A 22,441-nucleotide genomic window follows, 5' to 3' on the forward strand; every position below is an offset into this window, starting at 1 on the left:
CTAAACCAGGTATCTACAAAAAAGAAAGGAAGAAATTTCAGTAAGATACTAAGTTGAATCCAGAAAATGCTTGGTAGGAAAAATTATCATTATATGTCAATAGTCATCGCATAAGCAAAGTCATGCATGGTTAACTAGAATGTTTATATAGAATCTAAAACTTCTTGAAACAGTCCTATTTTAAGAATATGTAGCTTGGCATATGAAAGAATCACTGACCGTGATTATATCTTAAATTCCTTGCACACCTTGGCGCAGAACATCATCAGCAAGAAGAAAAGCATCTTGCAGAGTTGTCTGCTCATCAGCAATATCAAGCAGACGGTCATTGGGGATCACTATGAGAGTATCAACATTCTTTTGCAACTTTTCAATAGCATCCAGAGCCTGCAAATTTACAGATATGACAAAATTATTATAACATTAAAATGACAGAAACTTTTGCATACCTAGTTATTATCATGGTTTTAGTGCATAGCCCCATTGCTAACGTATAGACTAGACTTTCACTATAATATCCCCATTATCTAGAGCTCATATAAGAAGTTAAATGCACATGCCTATATGGTTCTTTTCCGTCCTTCAAAGCTGAAGGGGTAGGTCACCACACCAACAGTCAAATAACCAGCCTCTTTTGCTATCTGGGCAACAACTGGAGCAGCACCTGATCCAGTGCCTCCACCCATGCCAGCAGTTGTAAAGACAAGATCTGAGCCCTTAAGAGCATTTGAAATGGCATCTCTGGATTCCTCTGCAGCTTGTTCCCCCAAAAGCGGATTTCCCCCAGTGCCTATATTTCAGTCAATTGATTCAAATCATTAACACAATACAAAGCCAAGTGTATAGCCATACATATAATCACAAAAAACATGATTTATCTTGATCAAAAAAGAGTGCCTGACCTAGCCCACGAGTCAAGCACTCTCCGATTTGGAGTGGATTCTCTGCAGCAGACTGTAATAGTGCTTGAGAATCCGTGTTTATCGCATAGAAATCCACACCCTAATTCCAAAACAAAGCAGCAATATCATCAATAATTGCCTCCATGAAAGCAAAACATTGTGGCAACTATCATACAATTTTACCACCAAAGTCCCCTAAATTATCATCTCCATTATTTTCCTCTATCCAGTCTAAATTCTACACAAACAAATCCAAAGTAAAGAAGACAAAGAGAGCCAAGTTTTTAGCTCAAGTAGCACTAAGGCAAATTCACACAAAAACCAAACTTGACTAAAAAGCGCTATACACCAATCGAAAACACTAATTGCCACAATGGCACTGGGTTTATACAATGGAAAACTTGAAATTGGCTTCAAGAAACAAAATATTTGAGTGAGAAAGAGCTTAGATTTCCCAACTTTTATCAAATGAAGATGTAGGCTAAAACCCACTAGCAAAACCACTTCAATAGTTTACACCAAGTTTCAGAGTCCAAAAAATGGCGGGAAAAACACAAAATTCTTTCAAAAAATGACACTTATTAAGCTTGAAAGTCACAAAAGTTTCAAACTTGAAGTAAAACCCAATTGAGAAAACCTGAAAAACACCAACCTGTAAACCGCTACCAATCATCCGATTAACAGCATTGTTTCCACCTCCACCGACACCAACCACCTTTATCTTGGCTGTCTCCATTGGAGCAAAGGAACAGCTTATCCCTCCAAAACGTTGACGCCTCAAGCAGCTTCTTTTCAAGGGCTTTTTTGAAGAAAAACATGGCCTTGAAGACAACAATGAAGAAGAAGATGTTCTCGATAGTAAGTCCTTGGGGTTTGTCACTTGAACTGTCACCATTTTTTACCAAAAATATTGAAAAAAAAATGTTCTTTCTTTCAAATGAAATTCCGGGGGATTTGAATGAGAGAAGGAAATAGAGAAAACGGTTTTAGGGTTTTAGAGAGATTTCAGTAACATTTCATTTTCATCTTTGGGGAAACACACCCCCACTTGAAGATTAGATGTGGCTCTTGCTGGCGGCCCCTCAGGTTTCAGAAAGGAAGCAGTTAAAACGACGTCGGTTCCTCTATCCTTCTTGATAATTTTTACCTTTGTTTATCTTTTTTTTCCAGGGATTTTTTTTCTTTAATTTTCAGAAGTGAGTGATTTCTTCTAAATTAGAATTTAATTTTTAAAAATAGTGGTTTAGGGTTTAGGGTTGCAAAGGCTTGCAAATATTTGAACATTTTGCCTTGCAAATGCTTTTAGTTGTTTGATTTTACATGGCAATGGTAACCAAGGTTATAACAATTTCGAATAAAGATTTATTCGGTAATTATTAAATCAATAATCATAACAATCATCAAATTCTTATAAATTGATAATTAAAGAGCTCGATGTTTAACAACATGTCCTATTCAATGAATTCGTAATTAAAAACACCTAATTAACAAGTTAAAGAACAAATTGTTCATAGTTTTATGGCAAAGTTCTTTATAAACACCTTAAAATTAAATCTTTGCCAAAATTAAAATTTAAATATATATCAATGAAGTCAGGATGTGAAAATATGGAGACACTATGCCTAAATTTTGAGCTTTTAAATCTAACGAAAGATTTAAAACAAACTCGATTCTCTAATGAAATGATAAATCCGATAAATTTGAAACATATAAGGGTATATCTAATTTCATCAATAGTAGATGATAGATCAGACTTCAATCGATCTCTTTTGAGATTAATTTTAAATTCAAAATGTTTTAAATTGAAATGTTATTATTTTTATAATAAAATATGTATAAACTTTATTAAATTTTTGACGTCGTGGGCTAACGGTATATGTGGGCGAATATGCATGCAATTGCTGACCTCAAAACGTTGGGTGGCATTATTGCAATAAAGTCAAGTATGAAAGGCAAACGTTGTAGTCCATGGTAATCACGTTCGGCAATCACGTTGCAAACTTCGGGTTTTACACCTTGGGTGGCATTATTGCAATAAAGGTCAAGAATGAAAGGCACACAATGAGTGCAATTTGCCGTTTAAATGGAGACTCTGGGTGGCATTGTTGGAATTGAGTCGAGCATGAAAGGCAATCATTTTATGCCAAATGCAACGTCTGAAGACTCGCCACGCATAACGAAAAGCGGGAATCTTAACTTCAACTAGCTGAAGAGTCGCCACGCATAAGGAAATGCGGGAATCTTAACTTCAACTAGCATCTTTGTATGTCCCACCACCGCAGAGTGAGGGTGGTGGTGACGGGTAGAGTCACAAAGTTTCGTATCTATGAAAAATTTTCAACCAAAAGGAAGAATGTTATGATTTGAGAATCATAAATACCATATCAATTATAAGTTAGAGTAATATTGAACATATAAAAGTTCATATCACCTTTAAGTTGTGAGATAAAATCGTAAATCCAATGAGTTATAACAAATAATACTTCATAAGAATTAATATAATTTGATATATATATATATATATATATATATAATATAATATAATATATATATTGATTATTCTTATAAGCCATTGGTAATGTGATAAAGCTAAGATTGGAGGGCACATATGAGGCAGAATTCTTTGAAACATGGACCTTTGTAATGGTTGCAAATTACCTGTATCATCACTCAAAACATGGTAAGCACATGATCATGCTGTTACATCTCTTGGTAATCACTGTAAAGCTGAAAGCAACCTCTTCAACTCTATCATTTTTGTCTCCCCTTCCATCCTCTCTCCAACTCTATCATTTTCCTCTCCTCTTCCAATAGAATTGGCTCTTCCATCCTCTCTCCAACTTTATCATTTTCTCTCTTCTTCCATCCTCTTCCATTAGAATTGGGTCTGACAATTTTGACAATTAAGGATGTATGCAAAGTTTTCTTTATTATTCTCATTAATTAAAGAGGAAAAGGAGGGAAAAAAAGGGGTTTAAAGGCAAAGGGCAACCAATAAAAGAAAGTGAAGATAACGTCAAAAATGAAAGGTGTTGAGTTTTAACCTACATCGTTGCTTTGTCCTGGTTCGACATTTTCCGATGCTCTAAAACGACGACCAAAGGGTGATGATAAGTGGCGCGTTTTCTGCATTCTCCTCTTTGTCGGAGATTGCTTTCTATCATCGTTGGCTTACGTGAACTCGCACTAAGCCAGCAGTCAACAAATAACCATTAAAAAGAAAAATGCTTAAATATTGGGTGAGGTTCCAGATTTGGGCAGATACGTAGCCTCCGAAGAAGAACAAGTTGGCTAGTTCTTCCTCCAGGTGTAAACATCGTAATTTGATTATAAACTGAACAAATATATATAAAAATAAAAACATATGGGTTCATTTGGTACCTGAAGCTCTCTCATGTGACCAGGGTCACTTACAATATCTGCACAGGAAACTTGGAAAATACAGAAATTTGAAGACGAGAAACAAACAAACAAAAGAAGCACTTAAGGTTCAACAAAAGGGCTTGGAACGGAAAACACAAGATGTCTTGTTTTTTGAAGAGCTGAAGTCATGTTCATGCAGCAGGAGGAACTCAACCTCTCCATCCACATAGGAACAAGCCTGCAGATAACAAAAAAAAAATCCCAAAAAAGGCATAACCTCATTCAACCACTCAGAAGATATAGCCATACAAAACAAGCAAAAAGAATTTGCATACCACTAACGAGAAGGCCCCGCTGGCTCATTTGCGTGCTTGGAGCTTGAAGCTGCCATTTTCGTCAAGGTAAAGTGTCACTATAGCACCAAGTTGATAGTGGCGAATGAAATCTTTCCACCCTTCCCCACGAATGATACGTGAATCCCCATCAGCCTGGATTATCTCCAAGTCAAGCTCCCCATGTTCACTCTGAACTGGGAATTTACAGTTTCCTTTGGGGAGCAGATCAAGATTTCCGTCTTTGCTGGTAATTCTCAAGCCCATCTCTTTATCCTTTCGTATCTTGACAACCTTCACAACTACCTCTGTCATGGCGTAACCAGTTAAGACTTTGGCAGAAGCTTTGCATGTGACCTGTGCCACTTGCAACCCCTATATATGGAATGGAGTGAAAATCTACAGTAAGGTAATCTTACTGTAAGCTTGCTCTATCAATTAATCTCAGCCATTGGCATATATATATATATAACCAACAAAAAAAGTTTTGACTGTTAAGTATTTTAACTAGGTTGTCTGATCTGGAAGCGACGAGGTTTTTTTAGTAGAAGATATTATTAGGAAAAGCTTATACCAAGAAAGATGAGATTGGTACAGAAATAAGACTCAAAAGTCAAGTTGCCCGGAGCACAAAGAAGGCAGCGAAAGAAATCAAGCCCAGGCTAAAATAACAGCAACAGAAAAATCAAAGCCAAGAAAAAAAAACCCAAAAAGACAGTAGAAACAGAAGCATTAAAGACATTCTATGTGTGCCAATAACTTCATCAACAGTTGATGATAGATCTGACTTCAACCAAGCTCTTTTGAGATTAATTTTAAATTTAAAATATTTTATGTTGTAATTTTTTTTAATTAAAATATTATAAATTTTATTAAATTTTTCACATCGTGGGCTAACATTCTATTCGTGCAAATATGAATGCAATTGCAGACTTTGGAAACGTTGGGTGGCATTTTTTAAATAAAGTCGAGTATGAAAGGCACACGTTGTAGTCCCATATGCAACTAGTAATCACGTGCAAACCTCGGGTTTTGACAATTTTCGGTGGCATTATTGAAATAGTGGTAAAGTTTGAAAGGCAAACAGTGAGTGCAGTTTGCGGTTTAGACGGGAACTCCGGGTGGCATTACCGAAATAAAGTAGAGTATGAAAGGCAATCATTTTGTGCCGAATGCAACGTCATTGAGTTAAGCGAACCCCAATACCTAACTTGAAAGGAAAAGCGGAGAACCTTATTCCACTGGTCAAGCGATTTTTGTATCAAGCATTACCATGGCAGGGTCAAGGTCGGTGGTAAGAGGTAACGACGGCGTCACCTTTCGTTTTTTTAATTTATTATTAGTATATATATAATTTGATATATATATATATATATATAATATGATTAATTTTTTATTTACGTTTTTAATTACTTTTTCATATAAAATTTTAAATTCGTTACTGTTAACTACCTAGCCCAACCAATCTTTTCTTTTGTATACAGTTTCAGCAGTAGCTATTGCATTGCTACTAATACTGTATTGTGCACCTTGTCATGGAACTCAAACTAACATAAATGGTGCATATCGGAATAATATGCTCATTAATGAGCAGAAGAAGCCATTAATGGCATTGTGATAAAGCTAACACTGGAGGGCACAAACCAGGCGGAATTATTCTTTGAAACCAATAGAAGGATTAGGTTTGACGATTAAGGATGCATAAAGAGGTTTTCTCTCTTTTCCTTTCATCAAAGAGGAAGGCAAAGGGCAAGCATTAAAGGCTTTTGAATAAAGGAGGAAAAAAAGGGTTTAAAAGAAGGTGAAGATCGCATCAAATTGTTGTTTTTTGTAATAATTAGCTCACGTGTGTCTTCTTACCTAAAACAAAAGGTTCCACCTTATATTTGTGTTTTACAGTAAGGTAATCTTACTGTAAGCTCTCTCTATCAATTATAATATCAGCCTTTGATATATAGATATATATAGCCAACAAAAAAGCTGGACCTGACGTAAAGTTAGACTGTTAAGTATTTTAATTAGGTTAATTAACATGGACCCCAAAGTAAGCGGCGCACAACTTATTTGTCTACCACTTTGCTAGGGATAGAAATCTCCTTTACCCTTATTGTGCCCCCATTTGGTGCACCAATGGTCAAAAGGTCTGGTAGCTAGGGAATAGAAATCCCCTGCCCTCCTCCTCTAATTAATGGTACCTCATTTGGTGCACCAATGGTAGGGGAATTTAAATTGAACACTGGATCACAGACCTGAGGTGCACAAGTGAATTCCCCCCCTCTCTTTCTCCTTCATTGCACAAGTGAAGTGCACTTTCTTGCTCGTCGAGTTAGCAATGGATCTATACTACAGTCGGGAAATGAAAATTGGCACAAATCCAATTTTTTTTTTCCAGATTTTCTTTCAGCGAAAAACTGTCGGCAGGAGATCTCTAATAGTGATATGTAACATTTTCTAGTCTATAAAAGACAGGTGGTAGAAAATTATGGATGAGGTACCATTAGAGGGCAGGGGATTTCTATTTGCTAGCCAGGAGACCTTTTGACCATTGCTGCACCAAATGGGGGCACTATAAAGGGAAATCAAATGTTTCCCACTCCCATGCCCCTTTTTCACTTGGGAAAGATGTTGGGATATCAAATACCCCTTTTTTTTTTCGTCTCTCTTTTCCCCTTTTTCTATTTGGCTCCTAATTCCCAAGCACTTTTCCAAGATCATTCGAATAAGGATTGCATATATACAAGAAACCAATAAGAGATGTATCGAATCATTTCCATGTCCACAATCATTAAATCTACAATCATAGTAATCACCAAACTCTCATGAAAACTTATAACAGATCAAGATACACCAAAATTTAGATAAATATGAGAAGCATTAACTTGTTGTAACTTCTTAAAGAATTTAATACAACAAGGGAATCGAAAGCTCACAAGTTATACAAATATATATGATTAATGCTCAAGGTGGAAGACATATTCCGTCAGGCACTGCAATTTGCCAAGGTCTAATTTCTGCCCTCTCACAATAGCCTGCTTCTTCACAGTTAGATGCAGGACTGACTGTCCAACCTTGCCGTAGTACATAATTAATTTGTGGCATCATCCTCACTCAGTCCAAGGAATTGAGCTGCATCTTGGATGCTTATCGTTGAATAAGCAGATACATAGCAGCAGTCCAAACATCCTCTTAGTGTAAAGCTCTGAGAAAGAAGCAACAATAACTTGGTGTTTCTTGACTCCAATCAAAGCCACGAATAGCCTCATGGACACCAGCATACATAGTCCCTTGCCCACAGCTAATTCTGACCAATTTTCCAGGCTGCAATACCAACTCCGGTTGGCTCTCCTTGATTGCTGCAGGTATTGATTTCCAAAGAAACCTTGCACTATTAATATCATCAGCGTAGATGTGACCAAGAAGATGAATTGCGAAAGGCCATTCGTCTCGAAAAGCAACGCCCTCCGCTGCTACCTGAGGCATGAGATTGTTGCATATATATATCAGCGATCTTGTCGAAGGATTTGGAAGCCAATGCTTCATTCAGATCAAGATATTACAAGTGTTCTGTCTTTAACAAATTGTGTTCTTCGTTGAATTCGTAGCTAAAAGAACCTGATGAACAAACCAACAATATATTATTCAGAGTTCTATGACAAGTTCTTTATCAACACCTTAAAGTTCTTTACAACCTAAATTGGCCCAAATTTTAGTTGATTCAAAGCGGTTGAAGACCATTGTCTTTTGTTTTTTTCATGTACATAATAATGACGCTCCCATCAAATCTAACAGAAATTTAATTTGAGGAGTGAGATCTTATTTTCAATGTTATCATCATTTGCTTAAAGAAAGTATATAGATTATCAGCATGCATGGCTGTGATACTATCATCATTAAAGTTTCCTAACTGAAATGGTTGTTTGCTTTTTCAAAACACGTAGCTCATTGGGATTAGAAAGAGTCGGCCAGGCCAACCTAAGCGAGAAAAATGCCACAGCTACAGAGCTTCGCACATGCTGTTGTCTGAACTCTGAAGTGTTATAGAAAATTGGTTTTTAAAGGTAAATAATTTGATTGGTTTGATCGGTTATAATCAAAGATTAAATAGATTAAAATTCTGATGTGGCTTGTATAAAAAATGGGTCCACCTATTTGGGAAGAAATCAATATGAGAATGATAGCAAGCCCCCATCCCCATTTTGATGAAAAGATAAAAATACATTGAAAATTGAGTGACACACGTTTGATGTGAAAACACAGATAAAGAAAGCCCAGGTGGAACCAAATCCTTCCTCTCATTTCTTACCTCACTTTGTGTATCGATTCTTGTAAAATAAAAAAAAATATTTTTTTAAGGAAAATTAATTTTTTTGAAATAAATCGACCAATCTCGATTTTAACTTTTGAAAGTTACATTTTTCAATTAATACTGGATCCAATCATTCCATGTCGACCTCAAAAACAAGACTCAACCGTCAGGATTATATGGTTAATTAAAAATTCTTTGATTTTCCATAACTACGAGACCTTTTGAGTACAAGGCTGGGAAGAGAAGTAGTTATTCCACTTATCTTTCAATAGTGAAGACAGCCAGCTAGTTTTCACGGCATGGATCGATTCATTACGCAAGCTGAAAATTTGGCATATGGCTATCTTTATTGATGTCATATGGTCTATATATGGTTGTCACGCAATGCGATTGTCTTGTAAGATACATTATGGGATAGGATATAATTCTTTAACTTAATTAGTCAAATTTGGTATCGTACGTATGGTGGGTAAAATCAAAGTGGTCTGAGGAAAACATTCTGTCGAATACATTTGTAGATTTCCTTCTCTTGCTATATATTAGCTGTTGATTCAAATTTAACATGAATGGGGCCATTGGTGGGTGTCTCGGGAAATCTGAAATTGGTGGAATTCTTCAGAACGAGTGAGGAATGGTGAAGGCGACCACCTTCTCTAACAGCTATGAGATGAGGAGATGCAGCCTTATTGATCTTTAGTGCTTCACGTGGAGCTGCTGGTTATGGTCTGAATATTGAGAGCGATCCCAACAATGTTGTGAAATGGGCAATGTAGCCTTGCTAGCGGATACTGTTGTTGTGCCTGCTGAAGCAGTCCACCATTGACAAGAATTTGTAGGTGAAATCAGTATAACTTAAAACCCTTGTCCAAAGCCATACATAGACTCTTTTTTTTTCCACCGAATAGTATATTAAATCTATGAAATAAATTAGTAAAATGTTAAATCCTAAATCTATTTCATATGTAGACTCCTAATTGGTTTTCATATGATATCTGCTAGTGCTAGATTTTTTTTATTTTATTTTTTCTTCTCTAGATTTTGACACAATTTTTGTAGGATTCCTAACTGTCATATTCGGTTACGGGGGATTATGGTAAGGCTTTTAAAATTCAAAATGGATTCGAGTAGGTCTCAAGTATTATTTTTAGGATTTCTTAAACTCAAACTCGATTATATATAATGTTATAAAAAGTTTAGATTTTGTGAGATTTGAAATTTTATCCTCTTTACCATCTCAACCAATGTAATTTTTTGTAAATTAACAAATGTAATATTAATTTATATTAGTTCATTATTTTAGTTGAACTATGTGCAAAGTTAAATATGTAAAATTTTCTTATTAGGAGGATGGGAAGCACTCAAATTTTTTGCCAATTTTATCAACGTAAATAGTATTTAATGGATTTGAATAATTGACGGATAGCTTTTTATTATTGAGATTCAGTTTAGATAATATTTTATAATTTTATACAAATTTTAATAAAATTTGAATATTTTGATAACTAAATAGTTTCAAGTTATATACTTAAAAAATAGTGAATACACTACCCATTTACGTCTCTAGCAAATACACTCGAATATGAGAAGATATCAAATCATATCCATTGTCAAACAAGGATTACTTGACAATCACTAAATCTACTATATTAAGAATGGATAATGTGGACCCCACAAACAAGAGTAGCCAGGAATTCAATGAAGGCCGCAAGCAAAACCAAGCACAAACGAAAGGCTGCAGAAAAATATATTTCAGTAAGAAAATCAGAGGGGTAAAGCGGCCAATGGAGAGCTGAAAGAACCCCACCTCAGTTGGTCCGTGGGAAGTGAACCAACACAGAAGAGAGGTAAACATAACCTCAACCCAAGATCCCTGTAAAAAGCCTATCAAAAACGAGTGCAAGAAGGCACTCACAGAGGTAATTACAAAATAAATACATGAGGTCCGCCTCTATGCAAAAAAGAGAGGGCAGAATAAAGGAGCTTCAGGATACCAACCCCAATAGCAAGCAAAAGGCAAAATTAACCAGCAACAGTCCTCATAAATGGAGAGGAGATTAGGAAAAAGTCTCGGAAAAGTTTTTAAACGCCTCATGTTTAAATATTTTTTTGACTAATTTAATAATTTGAGACTCAAACAGAATCTAATTAATAAAAAATAATATTACATGTATATTAAATAATATCTTAAAATTATGATTTTTTTTAAATTTATTTTATAAATATATTGTTTGATTATTTAATTTTAATTTGTAGATGTTTATATTTAATTTTTATCAAGCAAGAATGGATTCACAACTGTAGTCTATGGGGGGCTAAATTCGGTCCTCCAACCGGGTAAAGCCACCAGTTTCTTCCATCTCTTGTCATGCATTCTGATTCTGGTGCCTTGATGATCTAATTAATTAAATTGCGAAAAAGAATGATAAAGGAGTAGGTTGGAAAATTGGGGTCAATTTTGCAAATTCCTATTACATTATCGCTGGCAATCAATGTAGAATAGCTGGATTGAGGTTCAAATGCTTACGTGAGTGAACGCGTTTGATAAAAAATAAAAAGGGTCATGGTGGGTCCGTATAATGGGCATTGGCCCATTATGATTGGACATTTGGGCAAGGGATACTTCATTTGGGCCCACAGCGACTTCCTAGCCCAGCCTCGAGGTGGATCCGATCATGTTTTGAGTTTGAATCATCTCTAATTTAGATAACAATTTGTTTAAATGGTTTCACATTCGAAACAAATTTAATTTTTTTCAAATGAAATTGGTAATTAAACTTTGTACTTTTTTGTAAGTTTGAGTCCAATCGTTCGATTTCAAATTCGAATTATTATGAATTTGGATCATTTGGAGTTTTGTTATATTGAACTCATAGTTATCATTATCATACGATACGATATCATTAAAAAATAATAAGTATATGTAATTGTATCGCATTCGATTAAGCATCGAAAGTGTATTATACAATACGTGATATGTATCTTACGATACGGGACGTAACATATAATACAATCGATATACTTTTTATAAAACTTAATTTTAATTAATTATTATAAATTTTATTTTTTATTTTTTTTAATAGAAACATGAAAAATTATATTTTATGAATTTCAATCTTTAGATTTCAAATTAAAAAAATTTAAAAAATCAAATTCTCTTTTAATTTTAACATGATAAATGTTTTTTAATTTTTAACTAATAAATTAATGTGAAAAATATATATTTTACTTAAAAATCTATAGTATTAAGAAATATACTAAAAGTTTAAATAAAAAAAAATCATCTTTTCAATTTATGCCCGATAATCTTCAATTTTTTTAAAAAATATAATATTTTTCAAAATTTTTCTTATTTTACATGTATAAATATTATTTATAATTAATTTTAAAATTTTTTACTGTATCTTACGATATGATATGATACTCAATACTGTAAAATAAAATTTTTATACATGATGCGTATTTTGATTTAACAATTATGATTGAACTTCAATTCTTTTTTAATTTGAATATTTTACTTTTTATCAATTCAAATATAATCAAATTTAAAATTGAACTTTTCCAAGTTTGTTCACCACCTTTTTTTACTCCCATGGTGATAGTTAAAGGAAGCCCTAAAGGGCTACTTGCTTGACACTTGACAATGATATTGTCAGGAAATCAACTATAAAACCCAAATCCAAAAGTCAATTATTTTGTGAGAGGTTGACTTCTAGGTAAAATTTTAACTATTTGACAAAGCTAATTGCTTTGTCAATCTCATTTCATAAATTTATAAAAACAAAATTCTTGACAACCAAATAAATGAAAATAAACTAAATCCAAAACATGAGCTTGCTTACTTACATATCAATATTTTTTTATGATAGTTATATAAAGGTACACGAATTTCATAAAATTTTCAAAGTGAGTGTTTTTAAAGTTTTTTTACTGCATTTAACAGCTAAAAAATATATTTCCTCTTAAACACACATAAAATTTGATATTACTAGAATACCTTATTTCAAATCTAAATGAGTAGTAAAAAAAATATTATAATTTGTATAGTTACACTCTTTTGCTTCATCATCAGCAGATAAGCACATAATTGATTATATAATTTCATATCACTAAAGAAAACTTGACGATGAAAAAAAAAATAGAGTACTTACATGCATTTTAGGTCACTAAATCAACTTGACTATGAAAAAAAAAAAAAAGAGAATTCTTGAGATTAGTACAAGATCTCTTTTTTTTTTTTTCTCTTCTCTTTTTGCCCTTTTTCTATTTGGCCGCTAATTTCTAGGCACTGAATAAGGATTACGTTCAAGAAACCATTAAGAGAAGATATCGAATCATATCCATGTCGACAATCGTTAAATCTGTAATCATAGCAATCATCAAACTCTCATGAAAACTTATAACAGATCAAGATACACCAAAATTTAGATAAATATGAGAAGCATTAACTTGTTTCAACTTCTTAAAGAATTCAATACAACAAGGGAATCGAAAGCTCAGAAGTTATACAAATATGTATGATTAATGTAAGTTCAAGGTGGAAGACATATTCCGTCAGGCACTGCAATTTGCCAGGGTCTAATTTCTGCTCTCTCACAGTAGCCTGCTTCTTCACAGTTAGCATTTGAGATGCAGGACCCACTGTCCAACCTTGCCGAGATACATAATTTGCGGCGTCATCCTCACTCGTTCCTAGGAATTGAGCTGCATCTTGGATGCTTATCGTTGAATAAGCAGATATATAGCAGCAGTCCAAACATCCTCATAGTGTAAAGCTCTAAGAAAGAAGCAACAAGAACTTGTGTTCCTTGACTCCAATCAAAACCACGAATAGCCTCATGGACACCAGCATATATAGTCCCTTGCCCACAGCTAACTCTGACCTAATTTTCCAGGCAGCAATACCAACTCCATTTGGCTCTCCTTGATTGCTGCAGGTATTGATTTCCAAAGAAGCCTTGCACTGCTAATATCATCAACGTAGCTGTGACCGAGAAGATGAATTGCGAAAGGCCATTCGTCTTGAAAAGCAACGCCCTCCGCTGCTACCCGAAGCATGAGATTGTCGCATATATCAGCGATATAGTCTAAGGATTTTGGAAAACGGTGACGCCTCAAGCAGCTTCTTTTCAAGGGCATTTTGGAAGAAAAACACGGCCTTGAAGACAACACTGAAGAAGAAGATGTTGTTGATAGCAAGTCCTTGGGTTTTGTCACTTGAACTGTCCCCATTTTTTTACCAAAAAAACACCAAAAATATTGCAAAAAAAATGTTCTTTCTTTCAAATGAAATTCCTGGGGATTTGAATGGGGAGAAGGAAAGAGAGAAAAAGGGTTTTAGAGAGATTTTCAGTAACATTTCATTTTCATCACACCCCCATTTGAAGATTAGATGTGACTCTTGGTAGCGGCCTCCCAGGTTTCAGCAAGGAAACAGTTTTGAGCATTTTGGCTTGCAAATGCTTTTAGTTGTTTGATTTTACATGGCAATGGTAACTAGGATTATAACAATTCTGAATACAGAACTGACACGAGAAAATACTTAATCATCTATATTGAACAAAGATTTATTCGACAATCATTAAATCTACGATCATAACAATCTTTGAATTCTTACAAATTGATAATTAAAGAGCTTAGGGTTTAACAACATGTGTTATTCATTGAATTCGTAGCTAAAAATACCTAATTAACAAGTTAAATAATATATTATTCATAGTCAAATAATATATTATTCATAGTCTTATGACAAAGTTCTTTGTGAACACCTTAAAATTAAATCCTTGCCAAAATTAGAACTTAAATATAAACTATGGAGACACTAAGCTTAAATTTTGGGCTTTTAAATTGGGTTTTTAGTCTAATTTGACCCAAATTAAGTTGTGGATTCCTTGTTCATTTCCCTCACTAACTTTATTATCTTCTAAATTCTCTCTCTTTGTTACTTCTCGCCGGCATCAATTTCGGCCTCAGTCTCGACTTGCGTTTTTCTTTTTTAGTCGATTGTAAAGATCGATAGTTAAAAAATCTAACGAAAATTTTAAAACAAAATCGATTTTCTAACGAAATGATAAACTCGATAAATGTGAAGCATATAAGAGTATATCTAACGTCATTAATAGTAAATGATAGATATGATTTTAATCAAATTCTTTTGAGATTAATTTTAAATTTAAAACGTTCTAAATGGAAATGTTATTATTTTTTTAATAAAATATTATCAATTATATTAAATCCTTGACGTCGTGGGCTAACATTCCATGTGTGCAAATATGCCTGCAATTAATGACTTTGGTTGCAATAGAAATAAAGTAAGTGTCAAAGGGGAGCCATCTTATCACTTGGAGGAGAATCTTGGGCAAACAAATCGTCCATCCCCCTATTATTATTTTTTTAATAAAATACTATAAATTGTATTAAATTTTTGACGCCGTGGGTTAACACTCTGTATGTGCAATTATGCATGAATACCCGATGTTGGCAACGTAAGGTGGCAATCGAAATAAAGTAAGTGTGAAAAGGACGCCCTCTTATCACTGGCCTAAAATCTTGGGCAAACAAGTCGTCCATCCCCCAGGTGTAAACATCGTATTTGATAACAAATATATATATAAACTAAAAATATATGAAATATCCATAGCATGCCACTTGGGTCTTGGGGGTTCCCTTTTGGCACTAGAAACTCTCTCCTGCTGAGCAGAGTGAGCACAGGATACTCGGAAAATATAGAAACTTGAAGACCAGAAACAAAAAATAAAAAGAAGCACTTATTCAACAAAAGGCCTAGGAATGGAAAGTACAAGATGTGTTTTGTGTTGAAGAGCTGAAGTCATGTTCATTTCATTGGTAAAGTGAAAAAACAAGCAGCAGGAGGAACTCAACCTCTCCATCCACATAGGAACAAGCTTGTATGTCATCCTGCAAAGTGCAAACACCAGCAAAAGCATAACCTCTCATTCAACCACTCAGAAGATCTAGCCATACAAAACAAGCAAAATAATTGAAAAACCTAATGGATACAAAGGTTCAAAAAGATTTTGCATACCACTAACGAGAAGGCCCCGCTCGCTCATATTCCTGCTTGGAGCTGGTAGCTGCCATTGTCGTCAAGGTAGAGTGTCACTGTAGCACCAAGGTCATAGTGGCGAATGAAATCTCTCCACCCTTTTCCACGAATGATGCATGAATCCCCATCAGCCTGGATTAACTCCAAGTCAAGCTCCCCACTTTCACTCTGCACTCGCAATTCACAGTTTCCTTTGGGGAGCAGATCGAGATTTCCCTCTTTACTGCTAATCCTCAAGCCCTTCTCTTTGTCCTTTACGGTGCTCACCTTCTTCACAAAAACTTCTCTCATGGCGTATAACCAAGTTAAGGCTTTGACAGAAGCTTTTGCATGAATTGAGAGTAGTGAACAGCTTCTCCCATGGTGTATAACGCAGACCCTACATATATATAATAAAAGGTCATCTTACTGTTACACTGTTAGGTATTTTAATTATGTTAAGTTACATGGGCCCCCAAGAATATGTTTGTTTTCCTTCCACTTAAAACAGTTTAATTTGGATCCTTGACTTCTTTGGAATATTAATGATATTATCATACTCATTTGTGGTCCCAATATGCTGATGTATAGCCGATAAGCTTTAAGTTTTTAGATTTTGAAATTAAATACTTGTTAGTTCTAAGTCTACAAGTGTTTGAAAGAGACTGGTTGAAGCATTGTACGTAGCTGAGTTGAGCGTGAACTCTTCCTATAATGATGCCAACATTGAATGGTCTAATGCTCAATTTGTTTTAAACTGATATAGTTATAGGCTTTTGCAGTCTATGGTTTTGTGGTTTTCTCGATTCAATTTTAAATGCCAACATGATATTTGAAATCATTACTTTCATGAAATTACCACAACTTGCAAATTTTTACCCCTCCTACTTTATAAGCTTTTGGAGACAAGCTCTTTTGCAAACGTTTTTGGGCTTGTCAAGGTCAAGATTTGGACTGCTATGACTCTTAACTAATGAAAATGCATTACACTCTTTGCCAATTGTTCGATATAGAGTGTTATGCTTAAGCTAATTTCTTCCTATGACTGCACATTACTAATCATGTTAATGGGGAGGCCTTTCATCAATATGCACTTCCATCTAGTTAATAAATTGCATAATGTGATTTACAAATATTTCCACTTACTGTGTGAAATTATATATTTAATATGCTGTAATTTTAGATCCTTCCATTGTATTTTCTGCAATGTTAGAATGCTTAGCCATACATTACAAGGTAGTCATAGAAAATTGATGTCATTACTGCATAAACTAGAGCTTAAAATATTCATGAATTTACATATGCACTGAACTCATGAATAAATTAATTTATTTATGATACTATTTTAATTTTGATACTATTTAATATTTAATTGGTAAAAAAAATTTAAAGAATAAAAGAATAAGTGGTAAAATGATATAAAGATTTTTTACTTTAAATTTAATAAAATTTTTAAAACTCATTATTTTTCAGCAATGTTATTTTTAAATAATAATTTAATATGCGATGGATAGAAAATTGGAAAAATAATTTGAAAATCAGTATAGCTTAAAACCCTTGTCCAAAGCCATTGAATCTTTTTTTCCCACCGAATAGTATATTAAATCTATTAGTAAAAGAATTTGTGCGCGCTCATCTCGTAACCTCAGCCTCTGATTTCTTGTTCACAGAATTTTGACTACGGTCACCGTACCAATCGAGAAGGTTCTATCGGCCGAGGTGGCAGAGTAATGGACAAGCTCCACTGCCCCAACATTTGGCCAAATGGCGTGTCAGAAACCTTGGCAATCACTTTTGGAAACATGCGTTCTTCGTTGTACACCGTGATGCCATTGGGAACGAGGGGCTTCAAAGTCTAGACATTGCATGTGCTTTCCCGACAAGGAATAAACTAGGAAAAAGTAAGTTACTATCTGTTGTGTAAGAAGCAAAAATCTATTATTCTTTATGTCTTTTATTTTTTTAATATTTTTAGTATAGTGATTTTTTTCGATATTATCTCAATGTTAATAAATTATGCCAAAATACCTGCGTCAACGACAAGTATCCGAACATTTTGTTTCATATTAAGTGCATATATTTTATGTTTAAAGGATTAGATTCAAAATTTTTTAAATAAATATAATAAAAAAGAGATATATGTCCTAATTTAGTGACAAATTATCAACATTTATCTACATAAATAATTTGGGCTATTGAGACCAAACCTGTTCACTGTGATTGGGCTTTAGAAGTTCAATTTCTCAACAAATGGGCTTATCAAGGCCCATTTACCCTGTTTGCATTAGTTGTTATGATAGACTGTCCACATTCTCAAACATTTTTACTATACGATATATCTTTTATTTTTTATCATTTATTGATTTTTTTATATTAAAAAAATCAAATTTCTTTGAAATTTAAGAATTTCTTTAATCGTCATAACCATTTTGAACTCAAAATCTCAATCTTTATTTTTTTATTTATAAAATTTTTCGTGATCATTTTCGATAACAATAAAAGTGTTCATATATCGAGACAGATTAAATATAAAAATACCCTCATTTTTAAAAGTGAAATTCGATCTGACTCGGCTCACTTAATTATTATTTTATTTTTTAAAAGGTCGAGTATACTGTGTCTAATACAATCTATTTCTTGTGCTGCTTGATGATCTGCTATTCTTGTCTGTTTTGATTTTGACCTCGGCTTTGTTGATCAAGGGCCTCAAGGGATCCTTATGTTTCTCTCCTGTTTTAGTTTTTCTCCTTTTCTGGTCCCTGGATTATGCTGTCATTGATTGAGGATGGTCTTTTTTTGGATTTTTCTCTTTGTTGTTTTGCCTCCTTGTTTCCTTCCATTGTTTTCGATCTTTGGCAGGTTTGAGCTTTTTTGAGGTCTCAGTTAGTTGAGGGCATGCTGCTGGTCATTTGTATGCAGTGATGAACCTTCATTTTTCTGGCTTTTCTCGCCATGTTCGGTTTATGGCTAATAAATTCCAATTTTCAAAAAAAAAAAAAAAAACTATTTCTTGTGCTGCAGGGAAGCCTTCCCTTGGCAAATATCAACTATAGTCTATAGATGTTAGCGTATTGGACATATGAACATCTCTATTTCTGGACATACAATATGAAGTAATTAATTTGTCAATATCATAATAAAGCAAAATGCAAATAAATTCCAACCAAAAACCAAACAAACAGGAGAGGCAAGCATCATGGTTACTGCAATATTACATTACCTATAATTATATTATATTGTAAAGTACTAAATGCTACTTACAGGTAATATAATTGAAAGTAATACGATTGTAGAGAAAATAACATTACCGCATTTGGTATACAAGCAAAATAATGATTAAAATACAAGAAAGATAACATTGCAGCGTTTGGTTTACAAGTACTTTGTTGGAAATGTAATGTTAATTTTCAAAATTACCCTTATTTATTAAAATACAAGTTTAATATACTTATTTTTTTTATTATTAATTTTTATATAATATCATCTCTTAAATATATTTTTAATGTCATATATTTTATTTTCATTTCTTATTATAATCTTCTATATTTTATTTTTATTTTTTAATATAATTTTTATATTATATATTATATATTAATTTCTTTTACCTATATCATATAAATTTTAATTTCTTTTATTTTATTTTAATTTCTAATTCTTATATTCTATATTTTTATTTTAATTATAATATTATAAAATGTTTTTAATAAAATAATAAAGTTAAACCCTAAAAATATCTTTAATAATATTATAGAGTGTAATGTAATGTAATGTAATTGTATTGGTTTTGAATTGTAATTATATTACATCCTTTGATTGTAATATGATTACATTACAGTGTTATGGTCTGTTGTAAAACCAATACTATAATATAATTTAAATGAACACATTATAAGAAATATATTCTCACTTATCTCGTACTAAACGTTACCTAAAGGCAACAAGCAGAAGCAAACACAAAATAAATACATGAGGTCCGCGTGTATACAAAAAGAGGGGGCAGAATAAAGGAGCTTCAGTATACCAACCCCAATAGCAAGCAAAAGGCAAAATCAACCAGCAGCTGCAGAGGAAAGCAGTATCCATAAAAAAGCAAACAAAATTATGCTCCCGTCTGAGAATGGCAAATGTATTAGCTGTATTAATCATAGCAGAGCAGTTTTATATTTCTTTTTTCCAGGTTTTTTATTATTCTCTTGTAGAATGTCTTGAACTGTTGAAAATTATTCTTAAATTGCTTAATTTTATATGGAAAACAACTTCTCTCAAAAAAAAGGCAAACAAAAGGCATAACAGGGCAGCGTTCCATCCTCCCATCAGGTAGCAAAAAGTCCTCATAAACTGAGAGGAGATTAGGAAAAAGTACCCGAAAAATAACAGATTATGCGCCTCCGAAAGTTGAAATCTTCTTTCGGCAAGTTCTCCTTGACAGCATTGCTGTCAAACACTAGCTCTTTAAGAGGGGTTTACTCCACATCAACGCATCTCTACGTACATTGTGGAATGCTGATTTAACAGAAAACACCACCCACATGCTCTGTCTGTTAGTTGGCAAGTATGGATTCTGGTGCCTTGATGATCTACAATTGTTACTATGGTCGTCTCTCTCTCGGTTGTGTGGGAGTGGGAATCTTGTGTTTTTAATTGATGGAACACACTGCCAATTGCTCCATTGCACGTTCTTCAAGAAAAAGAAAATAAATAATCAAGACAACATAGCTAATTAACTAAATTGAGAAAAAGAAAAATAAGGGAGAAGGTTGGAAAATTGGGGTCAATTTTGCAAATTATTTGTGGTTGTTAGAAGGTTGATATTACATTATAGGCTTTATAGCTAGCAATCAATGTAGAATAGCTGGATTGAGGTTCACAATCGAGAAGAAAGTTTACCCATTTGGTTTTAGATACATAGTTTCAAGAAAATGACTGTGTTTGTTTCCACTTACAAGCAGACTGTAAGCTACAGCTTTCACTAAAAGATTGAAAGTTTAGTGTTAAAGATATGGTGATTCAATGTTAACAGACTAGAGGATGAATTAAATTATTAGAAAAAAGGCACTAAAGGGGGCACGTACTAGGGGCAGGACGCAGGAGATTTTTATCTCCTTTTTATCTCACACGCTGCATGCATGCATGCATGGAAGTCCAAAGAGAATGCGGCGCATCTCTTTCAAAAGTGACTTTGTCGAGGGACTACTGTCATTGACATAACTAGAACGATGCCGTTACTAGAAAGTTTCACCCATGCATTTGTGTGCAATGTTATACAAGTTTATTTTTAAAAGTGAGTAATTGATCAGTTCGATCAAATTGATCGATTTTATTTGTTATAATCAAAGGTTAAATAATTAAAATTTTGGCACTTTAGTAGTGGATTAGCCACCACTTGTATCAAAGTGGGTCCTGTTTGGATCTTCGCTGGGATGAGGTCAATACCTCTTGGACCAAAACAGGAAACCCAGCACGATAACTGTACAGCTTGCAGTCATAAAAATGGAAATTTCTGGACCCAACAACTTGCCCCAAACGAAAGCCGCTCCCAACTGATTTCTCTATCACTTTAGCTACGAGGCACCATAGATCACGAGCGCACACGCGCCCCTCAAAAACACACTGAAGAGTGAAGGAACACGTTTTTCAAATGCTCGAGTTACGGGAGTGAACACGTTTGATAAAAAAACAAAACAAAACAAAAATTAAGAAGGCCATGGTGGACCCCTACAAATCCTGTCTTATTTCCTGCCCCACTTTTTGTCTGATTTCTCACAAATTGCTACGTGTCTTATTTTTTATTCTTAATTAATACATTCAACTGATTCTGATTTCATGAATACGTACGAAACCAACATGAGAAGATATCAAACCATCCATGTCGAATAAAGGAAAATTCAACAATCATTAAATCTACCAACATAGTAATCATCAAACTCTCACCCAATTGGTAACGTAATTTATAACAAATCAAAGGTATTTAAAGAATTTAGCTTTTTACAAAATGTGTTATTCACTGAATTTATAGATAAAATAACCTAATGAAATATATTATTCAAAGTTTATAATAACAAGTACTTTGTAAACACCTTTTAAAGCTAGGTCTATGCAAAATTAGAATTTAAATAAATGCCATGAGGACAGATTATGGACGTATGAATGAAGACATTATGCATAATATTGGGCCTTTAAAGTGAGCTTTTGTCTAATTTGGCCCAAATCAGGCTGATGGAAATAAGCAATTGGGCTTCCAATGTTGGGTCTTAATGGACCAATTCGATCTAAATTGGCCCAAATTTTAGCTGTGTGCATGGTGGGTTTTCTTGAATAACAAGTATTTACAATAAACCCTACTTTCCCAATAATCCCTTGCCATTATTTTTACCTAGAATTCTTGTCAATCCATTATTCATAGAGTGAGCAATTGATAGAACAAAACTAGCCCCTAATTTATTTGGAAAAGCAAAGTGAAGAACCATGACATCCTTGGCAGCCCTGGTTGATTTGT

The 22,441-nt window shown here is 33.8% G+C and overlaps 1 protein-coding gene and 2 pseudogenes across 1 annotated transcript; all 3 read right to left on the reverse strand.

Moving 5' to 3' along the window:
* Positions 226-1,797, reverse strand: LOC18593405 (cell division protein FtsZ homolog 1, chloroplastic). The gene is made up of 4 exons (XM_018125106.1): positions 1,555-1,797; positions 903-1,002; positions 566-790; positions 226-392 (listed from the first exon to the last, which is right to left on the reverse strand). Exons 1-4 carry the CDS (start codon positions 1,795-1,797, stop codon positions 232-234), a joined length of 729 nt encoding a protein of 242 aa, XP_017980595.1. The 3' UTR covers positions 226-231.
* On the reverse strand, positions 7,549-8,150 carry LOC108662696 (annotated as a pseudogene).
* Positions 13,372-14,132, reverse strand: LOC18593407 (annotated as a pseudogene).

This window comes from Theobroma cacao, chromosome 7 (genome assembly GCF_000208745.1).
Source record: "Theobroma cacao cultivar B97-61/B2 chromosome 7, Criollo_cocoa_genome_V2, whole genome shotgun sequence".
Lineage (NCBI taxonomy): Eukaryota > Viridiplantae > Streptophyta > Magnoliopsida > Malvales > Malvaceae > Theobroma > Theobroma cacao.

Excerpts from the sequence above, each read along its gene's own strand:
- LOC18593405 (XM_018125106.1), bottom strand. The coding sequence starts at position 1,797 with ATGGTGACAGTTCAAGTGACAAACCCCAAGGACTTACTATCGAGAACA. Across the intron at positions 1,003-1,554 it reads TGATTGGTAGCGGTTTACAG|GGTGTGGATTTCTATGCGAT; the intron begins GTTGGTGTTTTT and ends TTTTGGAATTAG. Across the intron at positions 791-902 it reads GTGCTTGACTCGTGGGCTAG|GCACTGGGGGAAATCCGCTT; the intron begins GTCAGGCACTCT and ends ACTGAAATATAG.